General features: G+C 37.4%; 2 protein-coding genes across 12 annotated transcripts in view; one reads left to right on the top strand and one right to left on the bottom strand.

Moving 5' to 3' along the window:
• FBXO8 (F-box protein 8) overlaps window positions 1-10,295 on the bottom strand; it is a 54,737-nt gene extending 44,442 nt beyond the window's left edge. The window contains exon 1 of one of the 2 annotated variants that reach the window (XM_008249924.4): window positions 10,155-10,295. The gene's annotated coding sequence lies outside the window, so the exon portion shown is untranslated. The remainder of the gene's footprint in view (window positions 1-10,154) is intronic. The other variant, XM_070068302.1, reaches the window with a different exon arrangement.
• Window positions 10,296-10,318: 23 nt separating this feature from the next.
• The window catches only part of CEP44 (centrosomal protein 44), a 32,048-nt gene continuing 17,637 nt past the window's right edge, over window positions 10,319-24,729 (top strand). For 2 of the 10 annotated variants that reach the window (XM_017338245.3, XM_070068301.1), the window contains exons 1-6: window positions 10,319-10,455; window positions 10,601-10,972; window positions 14,913-15,050; window positions 18,529-18,676; window positions 20,379-20,525; window positions 22,275-22,397. In XM_017338245.3, the coding sequence (XP_017193734.3) occupies window positions 14,962-15,050; window positions 18,529-18,676; window positions 20,379-20,525; window positions 22,275-22,397 (507 nt within the window). In that variant the 5' untranslated portion in view covers window positions 10,319-10,455; window positions 10,601-10,972; window positions 14,913-14,961. Of the gene's footprint in view, window positions 10,984-11,652; window positions 12,023-14,912; window positions 15,051-18,528; window positions 18,677-20,378; window positions 20,526-22,274; window positions 22,398-24,729 lie in introns of all 10 variants that reach the window. The other 8 variants (XM_070068297.1, XM_017338257.3, XM_070068299.1 and 5 more) reach the window with 7 other exon arrangements.

Here is a 24,729-nt window from a genome sequence, read left to right on the forward strand (position 1 = left end):
GCTCTCTGCTGTGGCCCGGGAGTGCAGTGGAGGATGGCCCAAGTACTTGGGCCCTGCACCCCATGGGAGACCAGGAGAAGCACCTGGCTCCTGCCATCGGATCAGCGCAGTGCTCCGGCCGCAGCGCGCCGACCGCGGCGGCCATTGGAAGGTGAACCAACGGCAAAAGGAAGGAAGACCTTTCTCTCTGTCTCTCTCTCACTGTCCACTCTGCCTGTCAAAAAAAAAAAAAAAAAAAAATCTGTTGATTCAATAGATGGATAAGTGGTAAACACTGATAAAACATTAAATTAAGTGAACTTGATCAAAATCTGACAGCTTTTACAAAAATTAATTCATAAATTTAAATTTAAAATATAAAATTAGAGAACTTTAGAAGTATACATAAAAGGAACTTTAGGATCTAAGGCTAGGCAAGGAATTCAGAAGCAATATCTATAAACATAAAAAACTGAATAAACAGACTTCATCAAAATGAAAAATTTAGTTGATGAAAGTATACACAATCAACTGAGAGAAAATAACCCACAAATCGCTTATCTTGCAAAGGACTGGTATCTAGAACATATAAGCAACTCTTAAAATGTTAACAGGAAAGCAAACAATCCAATTAAAAAACAGGAACAAAAGAAATTTCAGGGGAGAAGATGTACAAAGGACAAATATGCATATAATTAGATAGTCCACATCAGCTAGGACAGAGGTAAGTGAAGTTATAAAAGGGCAGCAGGAGGGATTCCTGTGGTATTAAAACTGAGCACTGAGGAGTTGGATATAAGAACCTGCATAGAACTTCATACACATTTACATGCATATTGTGTAAAAAATAAAATCTGACAAATCTAGATGAGATAGGTGTATTGTATCAACATCTATATTCTGGCAGTGACAATATACTAGTTTTGGAAAATACCATCAGGGAAACAGGCAAACTATACAAGGGATCGCTCTGTAAAATCATATTTCATGGTTGAGTTTCAGAAAAAGATATTCATTGTATATTAACCATTTAGAGGTCATTTAAATAACAAAATATTGTATTGTAAAAGATCTGAACAATTTTAAAACAATAAAGATTTGAACCTGTAAATGTGTGTGCCTTTTAAAGGAGGATACATTTTTAATATATTTGAGTGATTGCTGGATTGCTGGGGAGTGTGAAGAAATTGTTCTGAATAATATCAAAGAGAAACTTGTTTATTATGGAAATGTTTAACTGTATACCATGTAACAGGGTAAAACAGTGTTGTGTAGAATAGAAATGTGTAAACTAGATATTCAGAGACATTGTCATTGAACAAAGGTATTTAAATGGGTTTATTGAATTGGATGAGACTTGTTTCAGTTTTGTTGCTAGCAAATAATAAAGTGATTCAAAAATATTTAATTTCTTCATAATAATAAGTTAAATATTTTTTAAATATATGTATCTAATAGTACAAAAATGGAATAAACATAGTGTATAGAAAACTGAATTTGACAACATATTAATGAATAAACGAACAAATGATTCCAAAAAAAAAATTTCTTGCAATACCATGTATATCTACAATCATCTAAGAAAATGAGAAATGAACATTTAAAATAGGTGCATCTTATGGTATAAAAATATCTCAATAAAGAATTAGAAGAAGAATTCTAATGAATGTTTTCAAGAGGATGACTAAGGACAAAGCAAGTCTAGTGTCATTTGACAACTAGTAGCCATTTTAGATTTCAGGAATTCAAATAATTGTTAAGAATCTTCAATCTAGGGGCAGGCGCAGTGGCGCAGTAGGTTAATCCTTCACTTGCTACGCCGGCATCCCACATGGGCACTGGTTGTAGTCCTGGCTGCTCCTCTTCCAATCCAGCTCTCTGCTAAGCCTAGGAAAGCAGTAAAAGATGGTAGGATCTCAATCCTTAATTTCTTGTACTATGCAAATTAGTGGTAAAACTACTACTCAAACAGTACTTTATACTTTGTGTATATGTGTGGGTGCAAACTGTTAAAATCTTAGTGTATACCAAGTTGATCTTCCGAATATAAATATAATTGAAAATGAATCTTGATGAAGAATGGGATGGGAGAGGGAGTTTGAGATGAGATGGTTGCGGGTGGGAGGGAGGTTATGGGAGGAAAAGCAGCTATAATCCAAAAGTTGTACTTTTGAAATTTATATTTATTAAATAAAACTTAAAAAAAAAAAAGATGGCCCAAGTCCTTGGGCCCCTGCACCCATGTGGGAGACGCAGAAGAAGCTCCTGGCTCCTGGTTTCAGATTGGTGAAGCTCCGGCCGTTGTGGCCATTTGGGGAATGAACCAATGGAAGGAAGACCTTTTCCTCTCTGTCTCTCCCTCTCACTGTCTGTAACTCTACCACTCAAATAAATAAATAAAAATCTTAAAAAATAAAAAAATCTGCCACCTATATAAATCATCTTTATCTTCATGGAATTTATCATATAGATCAAAAGAAGATACAATAAAGGAACAAATCCTTCATGATATAAATCCTGTAATGATGTTTTGACTATAAAGGATGTACTGTTGATTGGATTAAGGAATAAATGCAAAAATATTGCTATTTGTGTGCCTCTTACTTGGTCTAATGAAGAAGACAACGTAAACACAAAGTACATTAATTAGTGAATTAATATAATTATTCATTAAAAACAAAGACATAAGTTAATGTGAATTAATATGGATTGCTTCAAATATTATACTTCTAATAAGTATATCAACAATTTATTTAATGACAATATTTTCAAAATCAGGATGCTTTACTTAATTTCCAAAAATTAATACATATGCTTATTTCTATTAAAATAACAGCAATACTATTTTATTGTATCACTGACCAAACCCTTAATGGAAGATTCAATTTTTTAAAAAATCTATATGTAAGTATTGAGTTATTTTTGATTCTCTAAAAATTAATTTCGAATTTTATTGTGCTGAAAAATTCCCTATTTTCTTAGAGAATGTGTGCTATAATGTCTGTTTTAGAAAAAATACTTAGGTTTTCTTGGAACTGCCATTGTGGAGAGTGACTTTAAAACTCTCATGATGCCATGACTTGCTTTTTGATATTAGGTGTTTCAAATAGAATTCTGAGGTTCTATTTCCTATAAAAAGGAGGAAATCACTCCTTATCTATTTCATAGTGCTGAAAGAAGAAACATAGACAAAAATATGTTTTAACTGATAAAGCAGTATATAAGTCCTGGCTCAATTTCTCTTTTTTTAACTATAAAAATCTGAGAACCAGCTATACTATTTTGGTATGATTTTAGATGCCATTTTTACATTAAAAATATAGTTTTTGGTCTAAACAAATCTGATGTAACATAGTACAAACAGATTTCCATCCAGAAAGCACTATAAAGATTAATCACCAATAATGATACCAGTTACTAATTTATTAAAGTTTATGATAATAGTCTTTTGTACTATGTACTTGCAGCAGAGGACTGTGTTTTGACGAGACGGCATTTTTTACTGTATCTGTAATATTTTTTTCCTTATTTCAAAAGGATACAATATTTCCACAAAAGAATAAGCCAGAAATTATTTTATTGATAGTTACTGGTATATCAAATATAAAGTCTATTTGTAAAATATTAAGCAGCTTAATCAAAGCACCCATACATAACTAGTTAAATAGCAAAGTATTTGCAGAAGTAAAGAGTAATTTTACTAAAACTTGGTAATTTCACAGCACTGAGCACTCAAACAGCATGAATTCTGGAGACAACTACATGAGGGCACTACAAAACGTTCATGGAAAATGGAATTAAAACACACATTTATTTTGGAAAATGCATATTGTGAAAAAAATTATGCATGAATTTCAAAATTTTTCTGCAGCAAAATAAACTTATCTTTTAATCCCATTTTTCTACAAACTTTTTGAAGTGCTGTCATGTACTCATATAATGAACAATGATCTCCATACCATTAAGGTATACAAAATCTACACGGGGAAAATAGGAAGAGAAAGGAGTCTGGAGGTCTTAAAAAACACTCTGTTTTAAATACTTTTGCTTGAAGCAAACCAATTCCATAAAGTTCTTGTGAGCATACAGTGTTAAATCAATGATATGTGATAGACATATAAATGGCCTTATTTAAATACTCATTATAAATTGTTTTCTTCAATATTTTTATGCTTAAATTCCAAAAAGTAGAATTTGGAAGTAAATGTTCTATCTCTGATAAAAGCCTAAAACATGTACAAAAGAACTACTCCTAAAATACAAATTCCACTGATACTTAAAAATATTCATTTATTTTTATATTTTTAGAAATGTTCAATGTTTTTCAAGTAGAAAGCAACAACTAGGTTTTTGGTTATTTTTGTAAAAGGTGCAAGATTTATATGATCTGAAGAGAAACCAGAGTATTGCTTATTTTAGATATTAAAAACCTTTAAGTAGTATTTTTGTGATATTATTCAATTCTGTAAGAAAGTGGAATGGTCTGTGAGAAAATGTATTCTGTAAGACATTTAGAATCAAAGTGGCAGGGCAGCACTTATTTCTCTACTTCCAAAAAAACAGACCACCAAAGTAGTTTAGAACAGACTGGATAAAGAAATTTCAAGAACAAAAGAAAAAAAATCTGATAACCAATCACACTCCTAAAATTTAAAGGCAACAACCGTAGGAAAATGAAAGAAGGCTAAGTCCACAAGGAGGTCTTTCTAAGGAGAAAAGGGAAATAGCTAAGTACTAAGAGGTCACAAGGTACACTTAAACACATAAAAAAGCACCTACTCATTAAATTTAAAGATCTGGTCCTGCAAGAGCAGTTTTTGTTACTAAAAGGCATACCCTTTATAGGTGTTTTTTTTTTTTTAATTCAAAAAGACATACACTATTACTTTGTTTTCTGAAGATTTATTCCCCATTCTTCAATTTCATTTTATAATGAGTGCTACCAAAATACCATTTCAACAAATACAAAAAATATTTAAATATAGCAAAAAATTTTACAATTTCAGGTTCATTAAATCTCTGGTTGTTTTGCAAGATACGTGGTCTGTTTTAACTTGCAAATAAAATGTAGTTAACATACTTATCTCCAGAATTATTTCTAATTACACTGGAGCTTACTTAACTGCACTACTAGTTACTCAGCATGATTGTAAATAGCAGCAGCCATGGTAGCATATGGCAACTAATCTCCTCTCACACTTTCATGTCCACTAAACAAGATGGCCATTCCCATGAGCACTGCAGAAGTAAAAATAAAATAAAACAAAATATAACTCTCATTGTATTGCTTTTATACAAATAAGAGCATTAAGATAAATACTGAGGACAACCTGAAACAGATGGACAATCACAAGTGAGATGACACATCTACTTTTCAAAAGAGACAACGGAAAAAAGAAATTTATTCTATAGGCATACCACCCTGAACATGCCTGATCCTGTCTGATCTTGAAAGCTAAGCAAGGTCCAGCCTGGTTAATACTTGGATGGGAGAAAATAGAAATTTGATTAAGACTCCACTAGCTAGTTATGAGCACTGGATTTCCTGACCTATGAGACAAGGGTTTTGACTTTCAAGATCTCTTTTTGTTATAAAATGCAATGGCTCTAAGAGGGAGGAGTCAAGACAAAGAAATAGAAGACATCCAACTTAGAAAGAAATAAAATTATCTGTTCACAGATCTTATGATCTTACATAGAGAAAATTCTAAGGATTCCACTAAAAAAGCCCTTAGAACTAATAAATGAATTCATCGAAGCAGCAAGTTACAAAAGTCAACAGAATCATCTGAAAAGGAAATTATGAAAATAATTCCACTTATAATAGCATCCTGAAAACAAAATACTTATGCATTAACCAAGGATGTGAAAGACTTCTAAAATGAAAGGTAAAAAGCATTACTAAAAGAAATGAAAAAAGACAGAACAAATAGAATACATCACATGTTCATGAACTGGAAAATTTACTATTAAGATGTCAATATATAGAAAGCAGTCTGCAGATTCAATTCAATCTCTATCAAAATCTCAAACCTATTTTACATCACCACCAACTGTTCATGAATGAAGAATGGATGAGAATAAGATGGTACATATACAGAATGGAATGCTATGAAGTCTTAAAAAGGGAGAAAATTTTCACATATGCTAGAACTTGGATGATCCCTGAGGGCATTACACATGAAATAAGCAGTCACAACACAACAAATAATATGTGATTCCTTCTAAATCAGATACTGAAGTAATATAAATCATAGAGACTGAAAGCAGAATGGTGATTGCCAAGGGACTATGGATGGAGGTGGAGACGGGATATGGGGTGTTACTGTTTAACAGGCATAGGATTTCAGTTTTATGAGTTATAAGGATAGGGACCAGGGATGTGACACTGTGGGGTAAGCTGTGGCCTGGGATGTCAAGCATCCCTTGTGAACCTACCCCTTGTGGGACCCTCCTGCGCCACTCTACTTCTGATCCAGTCCAACTCCATGTTAATATGCCTCGAAAAGAAGCAGCAAAAGCCGTAAGTGCTTGGGATCTTGACACCCATGAAGAAACCTGGATAGAGTTCCAGGTTCCTGGCTTCAGGCCATCATGGTCATTTGGGGAGTGAACCATATGGAAGATCTCTGTTTCTCTCTCTCTGTAATTAATTCTGTATTTCAAATAAATAAACAAATCTTTTTTTTAAAAAAAAGTTATAGGGATGGTGACAGCAGCACATGAATACATTTAACAGCACTGAATTATATACTTAATGATGGTTATGATGATAAATTTTGTTATATGTACTTTGCAACAATAAAAAATTGGAGAAACAATTTTATGGTTCCTTAAAATAAAATCTGGGGGGTAGTGCTAAACTCTAAAAATAACAAAAACAAATAGGTGATGCAGATAGGGGTGTGCATGTGCATGAGTTTACAATCTGTGTTTCCTCTTGTACTCCCTCTTCTCCCTCCATGTTCATGAGGTGCATGAATTACTTCTCAGTACTAACTGCTAGAGGCTCTCCAAGCTTGGCTTACTTACTACTTAAAATCTGTTTCCCTCATTCAAATAGCTTATAAAATCCAACGTAATCTATTAGTGACTAATATACACACTACTCATTACAAAAAGAGTTAAACTCCATAAACCTACTTTCTAAACTTGAAGCCACAAAATAATACTATCTCTACTATCACTAAAGTACTTTCCTGAAATATGATATAAACTTACTCAAGTCAGCAATGGATGTTTTAGTTTCTTATAGAATCAACATCTAGAAATTTGTCAGAAAAACAAAATGACAGAGAAAAAGAAAAAAATCAGTTAGGGAAGATCCATTTCCAGAAACATATTTTTCATTAGAATGAATAAAAATAATACTTGAGGGGCCAGCGCTGTGGCATAGAAGGTAAAGCCACCGCCAGCAGTGGGCGCTAGTTCGAGTCCCAGCTTCTCCACTTCCAATCCAGCTCTCTGCTTTGGTCTGGGAAAGCAGCAGATGATGGCCACGTGGGAGACCCAGAGGAAGTTCCTGGCTCCTAGCTTCGGATTGGCACAGCTCCAGCCATTGCAGCCAATTGGGGAGTGAACCAGTGGATGGAAGACCTCTCTCTCTCTGCTTCTCCTTCTCTCTGTGAAACTGACTTTCAAATAAATAAATACATCTTTAAAAAAAAATATTTGAGTAAACTAATTCAATGTAAAAACAACATGAGTTATATGCATACTTCTTAGGTTTTAGTATTAATGATTTTGATGCATTATCATATGACATCTAATGAGATAGTCCCATTTCCAAATATGAATCAAGATATAAAAATAAACATAGCTGTACATTTGAATGACAAATTTCAATGCAGTGTGATATTGTGGAATGAAGGAGCTGAAGGTATCTTTTAACCCAGCACAAACATTATAAACAAAAAACATTCCCTGTTAAGCTTAAATTAAATATATTATGATTAATATTTTGGCTAAATCTATAAGTTATTACCATAAAACATTTTGTAGATGCAAGCAGTTCAACTGTGTTACTTTCTCAAGCATCTGTCTGAACTTTTGTATATATCTAAGGGCCAAAAGTTACTTCAGTCAATTGGCTATAATCTACTATAAATGAGGTATGATAACCTCATGGGGAGTCCCAATACAAAAGCTGAATTTATAATTACCAAATGAAGGCTGGTGTTATGCACTTGAGGTACAACAGGTAAACCTGAATTACATTTTACTGATGATAAGGATTTACAACATCTTTCTCAGCTGGAAGAAGCATAGGCAATTTTACATTGAGTCATAGCAAAAATTGTTTCCCAACAAATCTGAAGTACCTTTTATTTCCATTAGGTTATATGCTTTATTGACAAAAGCTGTCCTGGTGATGTGAAGCTTGGTAATACAGAAATAATGGTTAAAAGCCAGCCTAGATACATTTTCAAGACATACCTCTCCCATTCCTATTTAATCACATCAACATAAAGGCCATAACTGATTTGCATAGATATACTTATCTCTAGCCATTTGTTAACTTTCCTCTTTTAAAAGTACTTTACCCAATAAAACCTTATCACTTCACACACACAAAAAAAGTACTTTACACTTATTTATTTTTTACCAGCTTCAAACACAAAATGGCAGTGGGTAAGAAACACACATCTCCAGTTGTGACATGCTCTGTTCATGTATACCCCAAAGGCAAAAACATTTCAATATATCATCTTCCAGGCAGTTTCACATGAGACATAAAAAATAACCTCTCTTAATTAGTAGGAAAAAGATAATTTATAGGAAAAAAGGATAAAACAATATTTTTCTAAAAGAGATAATGTTAGTACAGGTTTATTTCTTTATGATCTGACATGTTTCCTTGTGTGACTACATTTTTTATAAGCATATTTTTTGTTCAGTTAATCCCAGCTATTATCTCCTAAAAGTTATCAGCCAGGTTATTTGTTCAGGTAGCCTAAAAAAAAAAAAAAGAAGAAGAAGAAGAAGACCCCAGTGATCCCTTCCTCCTAGTATTCATGTAGTTGAGTAATCCCCACTACTTCCTCTCAGTTTTGGGTTGGCTCATTTCTAACAAATCCAATAAGGCAGTAGTAATGGGATATCACAAGATTAGGTTACAAGAACCTGTATCATCTAAGATTGGTAGTCCCAGGGAAGCCAATCAACATACTGTGAGGTTGTCCTACAGAGAAACTCCTGTAATTGCAAACCCAGGCCTGCCAAGAACTACAGCAAAGTGACTGCCAACAAAAACAACGTTTTCTATGTGAGTGCTTGGAAGCAGATCCTCCTTGCCCCTTCGTGGAGCAGTCAGAAGAGGTCACAGGCCCCAGTTACAGCCTGGCTGCAACTTCGAGAAAGAACCTGGGTCAGAGGCTCTCTGATAAATTTCATTCCAACTCCAATCTACAGAAATGGAGATGATAAATATTTATGTGCTTTAAGCGGGGGTAAATTGGGGGTAATTTATTATTCAGCAATAGGTAACTAACTTAGTATCTCATCAAACAGTCAGCTTTCCAGGTTAAAAATGAAACTTTGACTCAACCTGAAAAATATATTCTTCATTCTGAAACCTGCTTTATTTTGTAAACCATTTGCATGGGGGGAGAGAGGAGCTCCTATCTTAGAAATACTTGCCCAGTGAATAATATTCATTGAGTACCTACTGTGTAAGATTGGAGACATCACAGAAACAAGCCAAACGAAGACATTACCAAATTTCATACCAAAGCTTACCACAGCAACGGGCAATCCGTAATGATTCTAACTTTGTTACATTCACATTACTGCCAAGTAGTAAAGAACCAAAAACTCTGCCTAGGCACCAAAATAACCCTATCCTTGAAAAGCAACACTTGGCCTTGGGTAACATTTGCCGCTTCTCCGCTTTATTTCAAGATGACGCCGGGTCACAACCTAGGGTCTTAAACCGACTTACACCCCAATGGCCTAGAAAAAGAAGAAACACAACCATTCACGCCTCTTGATACTGACTCTTCATTTTCATAAGTCCCTACTGCTGTCACTCAATATGCTTTGCAGCGTCATTGGTGCCAAACTCCGGCTGCTCGGCCAAATTCTGCCAACTGGCAGGCACAGGCTTTTTTCCAAGAAAAGTGAGTATACAAGGGAGACAGGTAAGAGATCTGGAAGACCTAGGCTAACGCTTGTACCTGAGCGACCTGCGATCTCCACCGCCGCCGCGACGAATCGGCCTCTGCGTGGGGGCTTCTCGCCAAAAAGAAAATGGCTCAGCCGGGAACGGGTGCCCAGGCCATAGAGAAGCCTGATCAAACTTTACTGGCTCACGCCGGTGGAGCTGCTAGCAGAATGAGCACCAGAGTCCTCCGAACTTCACAGCACCTCAAGCTGTAGAGGCCAGAGTCGCCGACTCTCCCAGTTTTGACGTTTCCTATTGTTGCCGGAAGTGACGTTTCTGCTCTAACCCTTAAAGAGGAAGCATTTTTGTCTCCGGTATGTCCGATTCGCTACAGATTGTTCCTTTTTATCTTCGCCTCCCGAGATATTCTGACAATCAGAATTACAGAAATTTCTACATTACAATTTATAATCTGATTGGTCACTGGGAAGTCTCTCTCATAAGTCTCATTTTCCTCAGAATTCTGTACGGACGTCGTGTGGAATCTGCAGCGAGGCATCCAAGAGCGCTCCCGAGCCTGCCGTTTGGAAGGTCTTGCCGCGGTGCGTGGCGGGCCAGAACCCACGGTTCCAAATACAAACGGTCGGCGCGAGAAGCTTGCCTGGGAGCGGGCACTGGGCGGTAGGAACGACTTGCTGCAGCCTGGGTCCCAGTGACTGTCTGCCTTTTCTCCTTCCTCCTCACTTTGTTGTGCCAGGCCACAGGCCTTCGGTGCCGGTTTCTTTGCTCTTTATCGAGGGCTGCTGGGTGAGCCCGAGGGAGATGGTGAGGCTGCACCCCATATTGGGCAGAGGTCGTGCTATCCGCTGCCTTTCTTGAGTCCCGTAGCAGGTGCGAATGAGGTCTGTCTTGTTAGCCTTTTTCAGTCAAGTGGCGGAGGGTAGGGGGGCGTTGTAAGTGGCTTGCCTCTATACACAGCTGGTATATGCTTTTGATAACGGTAAAGAAGAATCGAAGCATTTTATCCCGAGAATTAGAGTGTGATTTAGGGTTGGGAAATTACAGGTTTCCTATGATAGATTCCTGTTGGATCCTCTGAGCCGAGGATCCATACTGCTGTCCAAATGCTGACTGGAAGGAATAGGTGAAAGCAGTTCATGTAGTCCTTGCTTGCATTTTCGTAATGTTTCACATTCCCTCCAACCTTCTTCAAGGACTGCAGATTTGTCCTGACTGTAAAAATTCTGAAATTATGGCTGTAGTAGATTATTGTTCCAAAATTGTCTTCAAACGGTCTTATACGTGGACACAGCAGTCCCAACTGAGCTCTGTACTTGTTTTTATTCTCCTTTCTTCCCTAATTATTTTAATTTCTGAAAGTACTGTTAAAATGTGCATGAGTAATAGATTGGATTTTAATAACTTAATTTTAGATTTCAATAAATTTATTACAAAATTTATTAAGGTCTTTAATGAAAATGTAGAGCAATAGTCAAATTTTTTCCAATACTTATATTTTTAGAAATTCATTTTTTCTATACTCTCTTATAACTTATTTCTATCACCTACAGACCCAAGATGTACTTTTATTTTACTCTCCTTCAAAATATATTCTGGTGGTACTGAAGAAGATATGTTCCTGGAACATATTTGATAGAAATTTCATTATCAGAGTAGAAATAATCTAAGAGACATTGAAATGTATTTCAAGACATGAGAAAAAGATTCCACGAAGTACTGCATAAGACGAAAGCACACGTACTGGGGAGATGGATTATATATCTGGAAGCACTAAAGGAAGTCTCTTGGAAGAGTTAAGATTTATATTAAAGTTGTAGAATGTTAATGAGGAGGAGACATCCCAAAGAAGAATTTGTTTTGTCTGGAACCTAAAATAAACTCAGACCTCCAATTCTGGCCATTGGCAAAATACAAGAATAGGTATTTGCAGTTACAGCCAGATTAGTTCTCAGTCTTGCCTGCCTATGGGAGGAATGTCCAGAGAAACTTGCCAGCGTAGGGTCATTTGTGCACATTTCTGGGAGGAGCAGAATAACAGGAAGCAGTCAATCAGAGGACTGGGACAAAACCCACCAGAGGTCCTGAACTGCTATCCTGTCTAGTCTGCTGGGTGATAAAAACCCATCAGAATGGTGGGATTGGCAATTTCTTCTTGCCTATTCTCATAAGTAGAAACTCATCAGAGTTTTTGGAGCTATAATTTTGTCAAAGGCAACTTTTGGGGAGAAGAAAGCATTTTGTCCACTAAAGGGCTTCTGCGCCTTTTCTCATTCCAAGAGATTCCTGACCTAACTGTATATTAGGCCATCTCATTCCTCACAACCTGGGATTTTTATGACACCACCGTAAAATTCCATGTGGAGCTTAATATGCATATTTATGTTGTGACTTTTCCCCAGGTCCTGGATGAAAACTAGGCATTTCAGGAAAAGGGGTTTTCTGATTGACAAGTAAGATAGAATTACATGGGGCAAGGGCTTGTGGTTTGTGAACTCAGCTCAGCCAGCTCGCTTATCCCATGTCAGATTTACAGTAAATCTAGAAATAAATTTGTGAAGGGTGTGATGTAAGGATTGCAATTTATTTATTTTATATATTCAACTAACACATGAGTGTTACTATGTATTAAAAAAGGCCATCATTTCTCCACAGCTACTCCACTTTGCCTTTGTCATAAATGTGTCAGTATATGTTCCATTGGTTCTGAACTGTCTGTTTCTATATCTTTTTTTTTGTTTTGTTTTGACAGGCAGAGTGGACAGTGAGAGAGAGAGACAGAGAGAAAGGTCTTCCTTTGCCGTTGGTTCACTCTCCAATGGCCGCCGCGGCCAGCGCGCTGCGGCCGGCGCACCGCGCTGATCCGATGGCAGGAGCCAGGTACTTATCCTGGTCTCCCATGAGGTGCAGGGCCCAAGCACTTGGGCCATCCTCCACTGCACTCCCTGGCCACAGCAGAGAGCTGGCCTGGAAGAGGGGCAACTGGGACAGAATCGGGTGCCCCGACCGGGACTAGAACCTGGTGTGCCGGTGCTGCAAGGCGGAGGATTAGCCTAGTGAGCCGTGGCGCCGGCTCTCTATATCTTTTTTATAAATAGATAGAATTACATCTTTTTTGAAAAAAGATTTGTTTATTTGAAGGGCAGAGTTATAGAAAGGCAGGCAGAGAGAGAGAGAGAGAGTTAGAGAGAGTTGGTCTGAGTCGGTCTTCCATCCACTGGTTCACTCCACAGATGGCTGTAATGACTGGAGCTGGGCCAATCTGATGCCAGGAGCCAGAAGCTTCTTCTGGGTCTCCCATTTGAGTGCAGGGGCCCAAGCACTAGGGCCATCTTCCACTGTTTCCCAGGTCATAAACAGAGAGCTGTGTTGGAAGAGAAGCAGCAAGTATTCAAACCAGTGCCACAGGGTGAGACCTAGCCTACTATGCCACAACGCTGGCCCCCAGCTATTAATTCTTTAAATATTCTTTTCTCTTTCTCCTTACTTTCTCGCATTCCTTTAATGTGCATGTTGGTTCACTTGGTACTGCACCGTTAATTTTGTAGACTTTCTTCACTGTTGTTCATTTGTTCATCTATGTTTTTCCTTTAACTGGATAATTTCTGACCTGGCTTTCAGGTTGCTGATTCTTTTTTATTTGGAAAAGTCTGTTGTTAAAGCTCTTTATTGAGTTTTTTTATTCAGTCATTTTGTTTCTCAGCTCCAGGATTTCTGTTTGGTTCTTTTTTGTGCTTTTTGTTTATTGAATCTCTCTGTTCAGATATTGTTTATCTGACTTCAGGTAGTCTGTGTTCTTTTCCAGCTCAGAGAGATAACTGTAGTATAATTATTCTGAATGATTTGTCAGATCTCAGTTTAAGGTCAGATAATGTGGCTTTATTAGTTTTATTTGGTGATGACATTTTTTGTTTGATTCTTTTTGATACTTTGAGCCTGGAAGTATCTGAAGTTTTTAAGGAGCAGTAAACTGTTCTGTTCTTTAAAGACTGATTTCAAGATAAAGGGCTATTCCTGTTGGGTCCTTGTACAGATGGGGACTACCTTCAGAAGACATTGAAACATGTAGAGCCAGGTTAAGGAGCTATTTCTATGTCTCTAGTCAGGCCTGTAATTGTCTGGCCTATTACATAGAACATAGGCAGATTTAAGTTCCCGCTGGTTCCTATCCTGACCGCTCCGCGTTCAGTCCAGCTCCCTGCTAATGGTCTGGGAAAGCAGCAGAAGATGGCCCAAGTACTTGGGCCCCTGCCACCTATGTGGGAGACCCCGAAGAAGCTCCTGGTTTCAGCTTGTCTCAGCCCTGGCTGTTGTGGCCATCGGGGGAGTGAAACAGCAGATGGATGATCTCTCTCTCTCACTCCCTATCTGTGTAATTCTGGCTTTCAAATAAATAAATGAACCTTTAGGCCGGCGCCGCGCTCACTAGGCTAATCCTCCGCCTTGCAGCGCCGGCACACCGGGTTCTAGTCCCGGTCGGGGCGCCGGATTCTGTCCTGGTTGCCCCTCTTCCAGGCCAGGTCTCTGCTGTGGCCCGGGAGTGCAGTAGAGGATGGCCCAAGTGCTTGGGCCCTGCACCCCATGGGAGACCAGGATAAGTAACTGGCTCCTGCCATCGGATCAGCGCTGGCTGCAGCGGCCATTGGAGGGTGAACCAATGGCAAAGGAAGACCTTTCTCTCTGTCTCTCTCTCTCACTATCCACTCTGCCTGTCAAATAAATAAATAAATGAACCTTTAATAAAAGAAAAAAAAAAACCCAAAGCAAGAAAATACATGGACTTAATCAGTGTTTCATGTATTTTTATTTTTAGGTGAAAAGTTAGATTATTTCAAAGTTGGAGTTGAAGCTAATGTTAAATAATGGCAACAGGTGACTTAAAAAGAAGCTTACGGAACCTAGAACAAGTGCTTCGCATGATAAATTATCCTAAAGAGGTGGATTCTGCAGGGTAAGTTATAGTATCAAGCTTATTTGTATTCTTTTTTCTAATGACTTGAAATTCATTTGACTTGGGAGAAGTATCTAAATAAAAATTTTTGTTTAGGTCCTACTTAAGTTTACTTTGAAATGATTAAACTATTTGAGAAAGTAGGAAATTTTAGGAGTTTGTTTCCAAGTATGATTTAATGAAAAATTCCAACCCAAGAGATTTTAAATATTTTCATAAGCATAGTTATATGTTGATAATATAAACTACTATCCTTTCATATTCAGTTGGATGGTTATTTTTAAACAGATCAAGAATGAACAGAGATTGATGCCATTTATTATCCATTTATTTCTTTGTTATTCCTTTTATAGAATAGATTTTATACATTTAACCATGTGTTCTTTGTGATAATACAAATTCTTATTAAATTTCTTATGACAGCCTACACCATGCTTGAAGATTGTTATTAAACTCTTCCATTTAGCACAATTCATTTTCCAACAATGAACTACTTATTGTTGTAAAATATAGTAATAAAACCTTTTCTTATATTTATGTAATCTACTGTATTATGTACTTCTGTTATTATTTACGTCTGTTATTATGTACTTCTGTTGTTCTTGTAATACTTAGGTTTCTTCACAGCATTTATTCACACCTGTTTTCACTGGTTCATTGACTGATTAACTATTTCCCCTATCAGAAGAATATAAGCTAAAGTCTCAGATTTTTTTTTTCTTCACTGCAGTATCCCCACACCTAGAATTGTGCCTGGCACGTATTAAGAGCTGACTAAACATTTATTAAATGAATGGGTGTTAAGGGACAAGCCTAGGTTAAGTATATGTTCTAGTAGTAGAGTAGAACTGTTAAGCTAACTACCAAGTAGATTCCTCAAGTAATGGGCTTTACATGTAAGAATGCATTATTCTAATACTCTAGGGAGAGCTAACCTCAAGAGAATACTACAAATGAAAGGATAATTAGGAAAATAAGGAGAACGTTTAGCTCTAATTACTGTTATTACAGGCAGTATATGTGAGAAGCAGAAGGAATGAAACAAATGCAGTCTATGATATGAACGAATCATCTTGCTTTCTAAAAACATGAATATCTTGATTATGTAGAACTTGAAGAGGCTTAGCTAGTTTGGGCAGTCAAGTTTTCTCCTTATGACTTTAAGCACATTTTAAAAGGTGTTTTAGATAGGAATAGCCTACATTAAACAAATATTCTCCTGTTTTCCGAGTACAGTGTTTAAACATACAATTTTCTTATTGGTCCTAGAATATCATTAAGAACAGTATTTTTCAGGTTATTTTTTTTTTTTTTTTAATTTTTGACAGGCAGAGTGGACAGTGAGAGAGACAGAGAGAAAGGTCTAATTTTTTTTTTTTTTTGACAGGCAGAGTGGACAGTGAGAGAGAGAGACAGAGAGAAAGGTCTTCCTTTGCCGTTGGTTCACCCTCCAATGGCCGCCGCGGCCGGCGCGCTGCGGCCGGCGCACCACGCTGATCCGATGGCAGGAGCCAGGAGCCAGGTGCTTTTCCTGGTCTCCCATGGGGTGCAGGGCCCAAGCACCTGGGCCATCCTCCACTGCACTCCCTGGCCACAGCAGAGGGCTGGCCTGGAAGAGGGGCAACCGGGACAGAATCCGGCGCCCCGACCGGGACTAGAACCCGGTGTGCCGGCGCCGCTAGGCGGAGGATTAGCCTAGTGAGCCGCGGCGCCGGCCGTTCAGGTTATTTTACAACATAGTATTATCTTCTGGATCTATTGAGATAATGTTACTTGCTTCTTCCACAAAGAGACTCAGATTATCCACTTCTGTCACATACATACAAGTATATACACAATGCCCCCAATCTAGCTCCAAGTTTTGATTCTTTCTCCTTTTTCACATCTTAAAGTTTTTCTTGTCATTTGCTCTTTTTCTTACTGTTTCTAATGAACTAAGTTCTTAGAAACTATACAACAAAAGTTTTTAAGGTTGTTTCACATAAGGAATGTTAATAGGCCTGGCTGTCATCTGTTCTTTTCTTTTTTTTTTTGTAAAGGATTTTTTTTTATTTATTTGTAAGGCAGAGTTACAGAGAGGCAGAGGTAGGGAGGTGGGGTCTTCCAACCACTGGTTCACTCTCCACATGGCCACAATGGCCAGAGCTGTGGGATCTGAAGCCATGAGCAAGGAGTTTCTTCTGGGTCTCCAACATGGGTGCAGGGGCCAAAGGATTTGGGCCATTTTCCATTGCTTTCCCAGACCATGGAAGAGAGCTGGATTGGAAGTGGAGCAGCTGGAACTGGAACCAGAACCCACATGGGATGCTGGTACTGTGGCTTTACCCGCTATACCACAGCACCAGCCCTCATCTGTTATTATGCATAAAATACAGATTTTGCTGTTTGAAAGCATTTTTTTTAAATTTCTATTTGGGGCCTGTATTTCAAATAGCTGAGGTTGCCAGGGCAGTTTTCTCATTAGGCAAAATACTGTGCCTATAAAGAAACAGAAAGAGGAAGCAATTTAAATTTGTCATGAAAGAAAAATACAGTGTTATAATCATACATTTTTTGTCTGTCTTATTAAGAATTTGGGAAGGATGGATTTATGTACATGTCTTGAGTTTTATAGAAAATGCATTTGCGTATGTTTTACATAAGTACAGTATTACTTCAGTTGAACAAATATAAGTGGCTAATTGAAGAAATGCCTCCTGTGCTTTGAGGAGGGACAATTAGTGAATGTATTTCACATTGAGAAAATAAATAGACACAAAACACTATAAGACAGAGGCAACAGATAGGGAGTTTCCTGGGAGTCATTCTCTTGAGAGATAAATATGGATTAGAATCATCATGAGGGCCTAATAGAAGGCTTAAGATTTGACAGATGCTTAATAAAGAATAAGTAGTAGTTCAGCAAAAAATAATTAGACATCTTTCTAAATGGGAGGAATTAGTATAGCCAAGAAGGTACAAATTTGAAATGATCAGTAGGTGGAAGATACTTGGGGTAAATTGCTTAGTCTCATGATGATACATGCTTTTTCCAGTCTGCCTGTCTTCATGTGTAACTTGAATTTGTAATATTTACCTTTGCAAGTTTGTGCTAGAAAGCAAGTGAGATATTATAACAAGTTTTTGCAAAACCATGAAGTGTACTTGAGTGCTGCAAGTTAGAACATTTATTCTATTAGTAGGAGAAAATGGAGTAAATTGAGTTAGATTAAATTTTAGATAATCAATAAGTATTCTGGTAAATAGACTATTGATATTAGAGAACTATAATAAGCTTTAGAACAGTGAAGCAGTAGTGTTTCATAATTTGGCTAGGCTGGCTTAGAGTGGGTGATGAAATCTAGAGGGTCATGCATTACCTAATTATTATGGCTGTAATGTTAACTTAAAAATTACTGACAGCATTTCTTATACTTCCTTGATTTTCCAACTTTGTGGAATTATACTCATTCAAAGTCTTCTTCTTTTTCCCTAACAGTTTAATAAAAGGAGAAACAGCAGCATCTTTGCCTATCATCAGCTATTCGCTTACCTCATATTCACCTTATGTAGCCGAACTCCTGATGGAATCTAATACAGAGCTCGTAGCAAAGAATGACTTGCGCTTTATAGATACTATCTATAAGGTATTTTGAGTTTATAACACAATAAATATTTTAGAAGTTATTGAGTGATTTTTAAAAATCAGTGTTTTAGTAATATCTCTTTAAATACAGGCATGCATTGCTTAACAATAGGGATACATTTTTGAGTAATGTGTCATTGGGCAATTTTCACATTGAGCATGATATAGTACACTTATATAAACCTGGAAGGTGTAACCTACTGCACACCTGGGCTGAATAGTATAATCTGTTGCTTTTAGGCTACAAACCTATATAGTATGTACTGTAGTGAGTACTGTAGACATTTGTAAAGCAATGTATTTGTGTGTTTAAGCATAGAAAAGGTACAGTAAAAATGCTAGACAGTGGAACTTTCCTGCTTCATGACTGTCTTATAGGGCCACCTTCATATATGTGGTCCATCATATTTATGGTCTTTACTTAACCCATATAGCATTATGCAGTGCATGACTGTATATGCAGCATGTAGTTGACAGAATATTTTCATGTGCATTTATCTCATTTTAGTGTAGTTCCTAGTGAAGTCAAGATGCAGTTCAACTTTATTCAGTGAATGTTTCTTACTCTAAAAATACAGCAACTGGTAAACATTTGTCATTGGCTGTCATTTGTTCCTTTTCTATCAAATTTTAGTAAATTTTGTATAGTGGCATGAGTTAGGAAGAAATGTGATTATATTTAGTGAAAATTGTAGTTCATTGAATTATGAGTTAACTACATTTTAAGAAGGAACAGAAACCTTGAGATATGTGTTCTTTGAGGTCTCAGACCATGCCATTTATTTACCTTTGTAAGTCCTGTGTGTTATAGATACTGAATGTAATTTCATATCTGCATTTTTAAAAAAATCAGTGTTAATCATAGGATCTATAGTTTTTTCATGAATTTATTTTTTAATTTTAAAATTTGAAATTTTCAACATTTTGGCACATTAAGATGCATGCATATATAAACTGAATTTTTTTGAAAACAGGGATGCTTATATCACAAAATATGGGATTCATGGCAGTGATCATAATGTAGGGATAGAAGGGTACTTGTGTTGTATATGGTATTATTCAGGGGACTATTTTCTTTTTTTTAATGATAAAGACTGCTTATCTAATCTAAATGCATTTGATGAAATGAGAGCTGTTATATGTGGAGTCTCTAGTAAATCTTCCTGCACTTTATTTCTGGTCCTAAAAGGCTTCTATGGGAGCCAAAATGGCACTACTAAGAAACCCTAGGTTTCCAAACTATAAATTTTTGAAACTAGTAGAAGCTAGTATTTCTGTTTACAAATGAGAACGTGAGACTGAAGAACTTGCTGACTCATCTAAAACTTATGTAATGGAATAATTATAAACAAAATTATGATTTTCTGACGTGAGGTATCATATTCTATTGAGCAAATGAGTTTTTATAGTAACTATGTGGATCTTTCATTTTTTGATGATTGACTGTTATGTTTCCATCTCTCTGGACAGCCATCTCTTCTCTGGAACATCCTTAGCTACCTGTTTTCCACCTGGATACCTCTCCTACCTGGTTAAGTCTCAAACCAGCATTATAAATCTCTTAGTAACCTTTAGTTAATGACTTGATACTCCTCTCCTCTTAAAGGTAGCCATTACTCTCTTGACCAGTTGACTATTTATTGCCTTGGACTTTAGAAACAAAAGGCTCCTAATTATTACATCTATTTCTTTCCTCTTTACAGCTTCTTCGTGATCAATTTAATTATAAACCAATTCTGACAAAAAAGCAATTTACCCAATGTGGATTTGCAGAATGGAAAATCCAAATTATTTGTGATATTTTGAATTTTGTTATGAAAAAGCACAAGGAATTGAGTGGTTTGGAGAAGGTAATTTTATAAATAGGCTTTTTTAAAAAGATTTATTTTATTTATTTGAAAGACAGAGTTACAGAGAGAAGCAGAACCAGAGAGAGATTTGCTGGTTCACTTCCATTCTCTGGTTCACTGCCCAAATGGTTGCAACAGCCTGAGTTGAGCTGCTCGGAAGCCAGGAGCCAGGAGCTTCTTCCAGGTCTCCCACATGGGTGCAGATGCCCAAGGACTTGGGCTGTCCCCCACTCCTTTCCTAGGCCATAGCAGAGAGCTGGATCAGAAGTAAAGCAGCCGGGACTGAAACTGGCGCCCATATGGGATGCTAGCACTGCAGGCCAGGGCTTTAACCTGCTGCACCACAGCTCTGGCCCCTATGAATATGTTTGAATGCTAACTTATGTTAAGTGGCTACTGTATTAGTATATAAAATTAATATCCTACGTAGCAAATTACTATATAGTACAATTACTGCATTATTCAGATTTAGGTAACCTTATAAAGATTGTTAGTGTTTTAGTCATCTATTTTTACATATCTATGACTTGAAATGCTAGTCCTAAACTAACAGTTCAAACATAGTACATTTTTCCAAAAAGATTTATTTATTTATTTATTTATTTGAAAGGTGGAGTTACAGAGAGGGAGAAGCAGAGAGAAGAGAATGAGATCTTTCATCTGCTGGTTCACTCCTCAAATGGCAGGAATGACTGGAGCTATACCAGTCCAAAGCCAGGAGCCAGGAACTTCTTCTGGGACTGCCATGTGGATGCAGGGGCCCAAGGTCTTGGGCTGTCTTCCACTGCTTTCCCGGGTGCATTAGCAGGGAGCTGGATTGGAAATAGAGCACCCAGGTCTTGAACAGGAGCCTCTATGGGATACCAGCGCTGTAGGCAGCAGCTTTAGCCACTACACCACAGTACTAACCCCAAAATAATACATTCTCATAATTTCTTAATTTTTTTTTAAAGATTTATTTGTTTATTTGAAAGAGTTACAGAGAAGCAAGGAAGAGAGAGAGACAGAGAGAGAGAGGTCTTCCATCTGGTTCATTCCCCAGTTGGCTGCAGTGGCCGGAGTTGTGCTGATCTGAAGCCAGGAGCTAGGAGCTTTGTACTGGACTCCCACACAGGCAGGGGCCCAAGGACTTGGGCCATCTTCTACTGCTTTCTCAGGCCATAGCAGAGAGCTAGGCTGGAAGTGGAGCAGCTGGGACTTGAACTGGCGCCCATATGAGTTGCTGGCACTGCAGGCGGCGGCCTTACCCACTATGTCACAGTGCCAGTCCCATTTCTTAATTTTTAAATGATACATAGTTTGGAGGACATTTGGCATGGTGGTTAAGATGCCACTGGGGACTCCTGCATCCTGTATCACAATTCCTGGGGTAAATTCTTGGCTCAGCTTCTGATTTTAGCTTCCTGCTAATGCACATTCTGTGAAGCAGCAGGTGATGGCTCAAGTACTTGGGTCCTTGCTACCTACATGGGAGACTTGGATTGAGTTCTGAGCTCTTGGCTTTGGTCTGCCCAACCATGATTATAGCAGGCTTTTGGGTAGTGAACCAGCACATGGGAGATCTCTGTCAGTCTGTTGCTGTCTCTTTCTCTCTCTTTGAATAAAAAAATCAATAAAAATATGTTTTTTAAAATATAGTTTTATTATTTGTCAGTTATATTTCATAAAAAAGAATTTAAATGATAGTCAAATGTATATAATACTTTCACACAAAATTTGTTACTATGTCTAATAACTTTGTTTTTTAAGACTCCATCACAACAAAGAAAGAAAATCGGTTATAGTAAGTCAGAACCCTCTTCAAGCGGTGAGAAAACATCTGAAGAACCTGTTGGCATTGACATTACTGGCAGGTTTCTGACTTCAGGAAAGGTATGAAAATACAAAGAAAATGTGTTTTATGTATTCTTTAAAGTTATCTATGTTGTTAATCTAATATATAATTATCACTTCTCTAGAATATATTGAAACTTTCTAGTCAGACATTAACATGTTAGGATTCCCTTTTTTTAAAGATTTATTTATTTGTAAGGCAGAGTTACAGAGAGGCAGAAGCAGAGAGAGAGAGAGGTCTTCCATCCACCAGTTCACTCTCCAGATGGCTGCAATGGCCAGAGCTGGGCCAATCTGAAGCCAGGAACCAGGAGCCAGGAGCTTCTTCTGGGACTCCCATGTAGGTGCAGGGACCCAAGCAGTTGGGGCATCTTCTACTGCTTTCCCAGGCCATAACAGAGAGCCAGATTGAAAGTGGAGCAGCCGAGACTCCAACTGGCACCTGTATGGGATGCCAGCACTGCAGGCAGTGACCTTACCTACTATGCCACAACGCTGGCCTGTCATTATGGATCTTACAAATGCAAATAAAATAATTATGTTAATTAAAAAGAAAATAGAGAAAAGCAAAAGGAAGAGTCAAAGAACTCATCCCAGGAAGGTTGGAATTTTTAAATGATTATTAATAAATAAGAAAAATAAAGAAAACACTGTTAAAGGTGAAACTAAGAGGGAAGACAAAAAGATTTATACCAGGAGGATGGAAATCTTTAGGTGGTTATTATAAATGCGGTGAGCAAGATGGACACTGATTGAATTAAAATGAAAGATTTTTAAAGCTTGCTTTTATTTATTTATTTGAAAAGCAGAGTTACAGAGAGAGAGAAGGAGAGATAGAATGAGAGGTCTTCCATTTCCTGGTTCACCACCAAATGGCTGCAATGGCCAGGGCTGGGCTAGACTGAAGCCAGGGGCTAGGAACTTCATCTAGGTCTCCCCTGTGGGTGCAGGGGACCAAGCACTTGGATCATCTTCTACTGTTTTCCCGGGTGCGTTAGCAGGGAGCTGGATTGGAAGTGGAGCAGCCAGGTCTCCAACCAGTACCCACATAGGATGCTGGCATCGCAGGCATTTGCTTAACCCACTATACCATGCTGCAATACTGGCCCTGAAAACAAATGTTTTACTATAGCACTATTGGGGCCAGCACTGTGACATAGCAGGTAAAGCTGCCGCTTACCATGCCGGCATCCCATACAGGTGCCTATTTGAGTCCGAGCTGCTCCACTTTTTTTTTTTTTTTAATTAATTTATTTTTTCTCAAAGAGACTTTTTATTTAAGGAACACAAACTTGATGTATTTCATAAGTACAACTCTATTGTGATTCTTCCCACCATACCCACCCTCCTACCTGCACTCCTACCTCTCTTGTCCCTTTCTCTCCCATTCCCAGTCCCATTTTCCACTGGTATCCATTTTCAATAAACTTTACACACAGAAGACCAACTCTATACTAAGTAAAGTTCAACAATTTGCATAAAAAAAGAAACAAAAACTGTCCCTCAGAAGTCGAGACAAGGGCTGTTCATAGATACTACATCTCGAAGTTAATTTCACTTTTTTTTTTGAGAAACTTAATTAACTTCAATGAAGTACATAAGAATGATACATCTTTTGCGAGTATTTAGACATAACTATAACTTATGAGATGTATGCATATCATCCATTTAATACATTAAATAAAATAAATCCTTGAGAGCAAGTTTTATCATTAATTATAATTAATTTTCTTGGGAGGCACCCAAGAAAGCAAACAATGGAGTGGATCTTTAGGCTTAAGAAAACTTAAGAAACTTAAGAAACATAAGAATGTCCTCCACTTAATACACTAAAATTAAATAAATCTTAGAGAATAAGTTTTACTGTTAATTCTCATAATACAACTCTTTGAGGACAGAGGTCCTACATGGGAAGTTAGTGCAGAATGATTCCTATTGTTAAGTTAATAATTATCTTATTATGTTTGATGTCAGTGATCACTTATGAATCTTGAATGAGCTGCCTAGGCTATGAATGTCTTTTGAGTTCACAAACTCCGTCAGTATTTAGACAAGGCCATTAGCAAAGTGAAAGTTCTCTCCTACCTTCAGAAAAAAGTATATCCTTGTTTGACAACCACTTCTTTCCACCGTGGTCTCATCCATGGAGATCCTCATGTAGGACATTTTTTGCCACAGTGTCTTGGATTTTCATGCATGAAATGCTCTCGTGGGCTTTTCAGCCAGAACAGAATACCTTAAGGACTGATGCTGAGGTCAGAATGCTACTTAAAGCAATTGTAATTCTGTGAGTCTGCTCTATGGACTGCTTCCCATGTTGGAACAGTCACTCCTTTTTAATTCTGTCTATTATTATTACCAGGTACTTATT

This window comes from Oryctolagus cuniculus, chromosome 2, assembly GCF_964237555.1.
Source record: "Oryctolagus cuniculus chromosome 2, mOryCun1.1, whole genome shotgun sequence".
Classification (NCBI taxonomy): Eukaryota; Metazoa; Chordata; class Mammalia; order Lagomorpha; family Leporidae; genus Oryctolagus; species Oryctolagus cuniculus.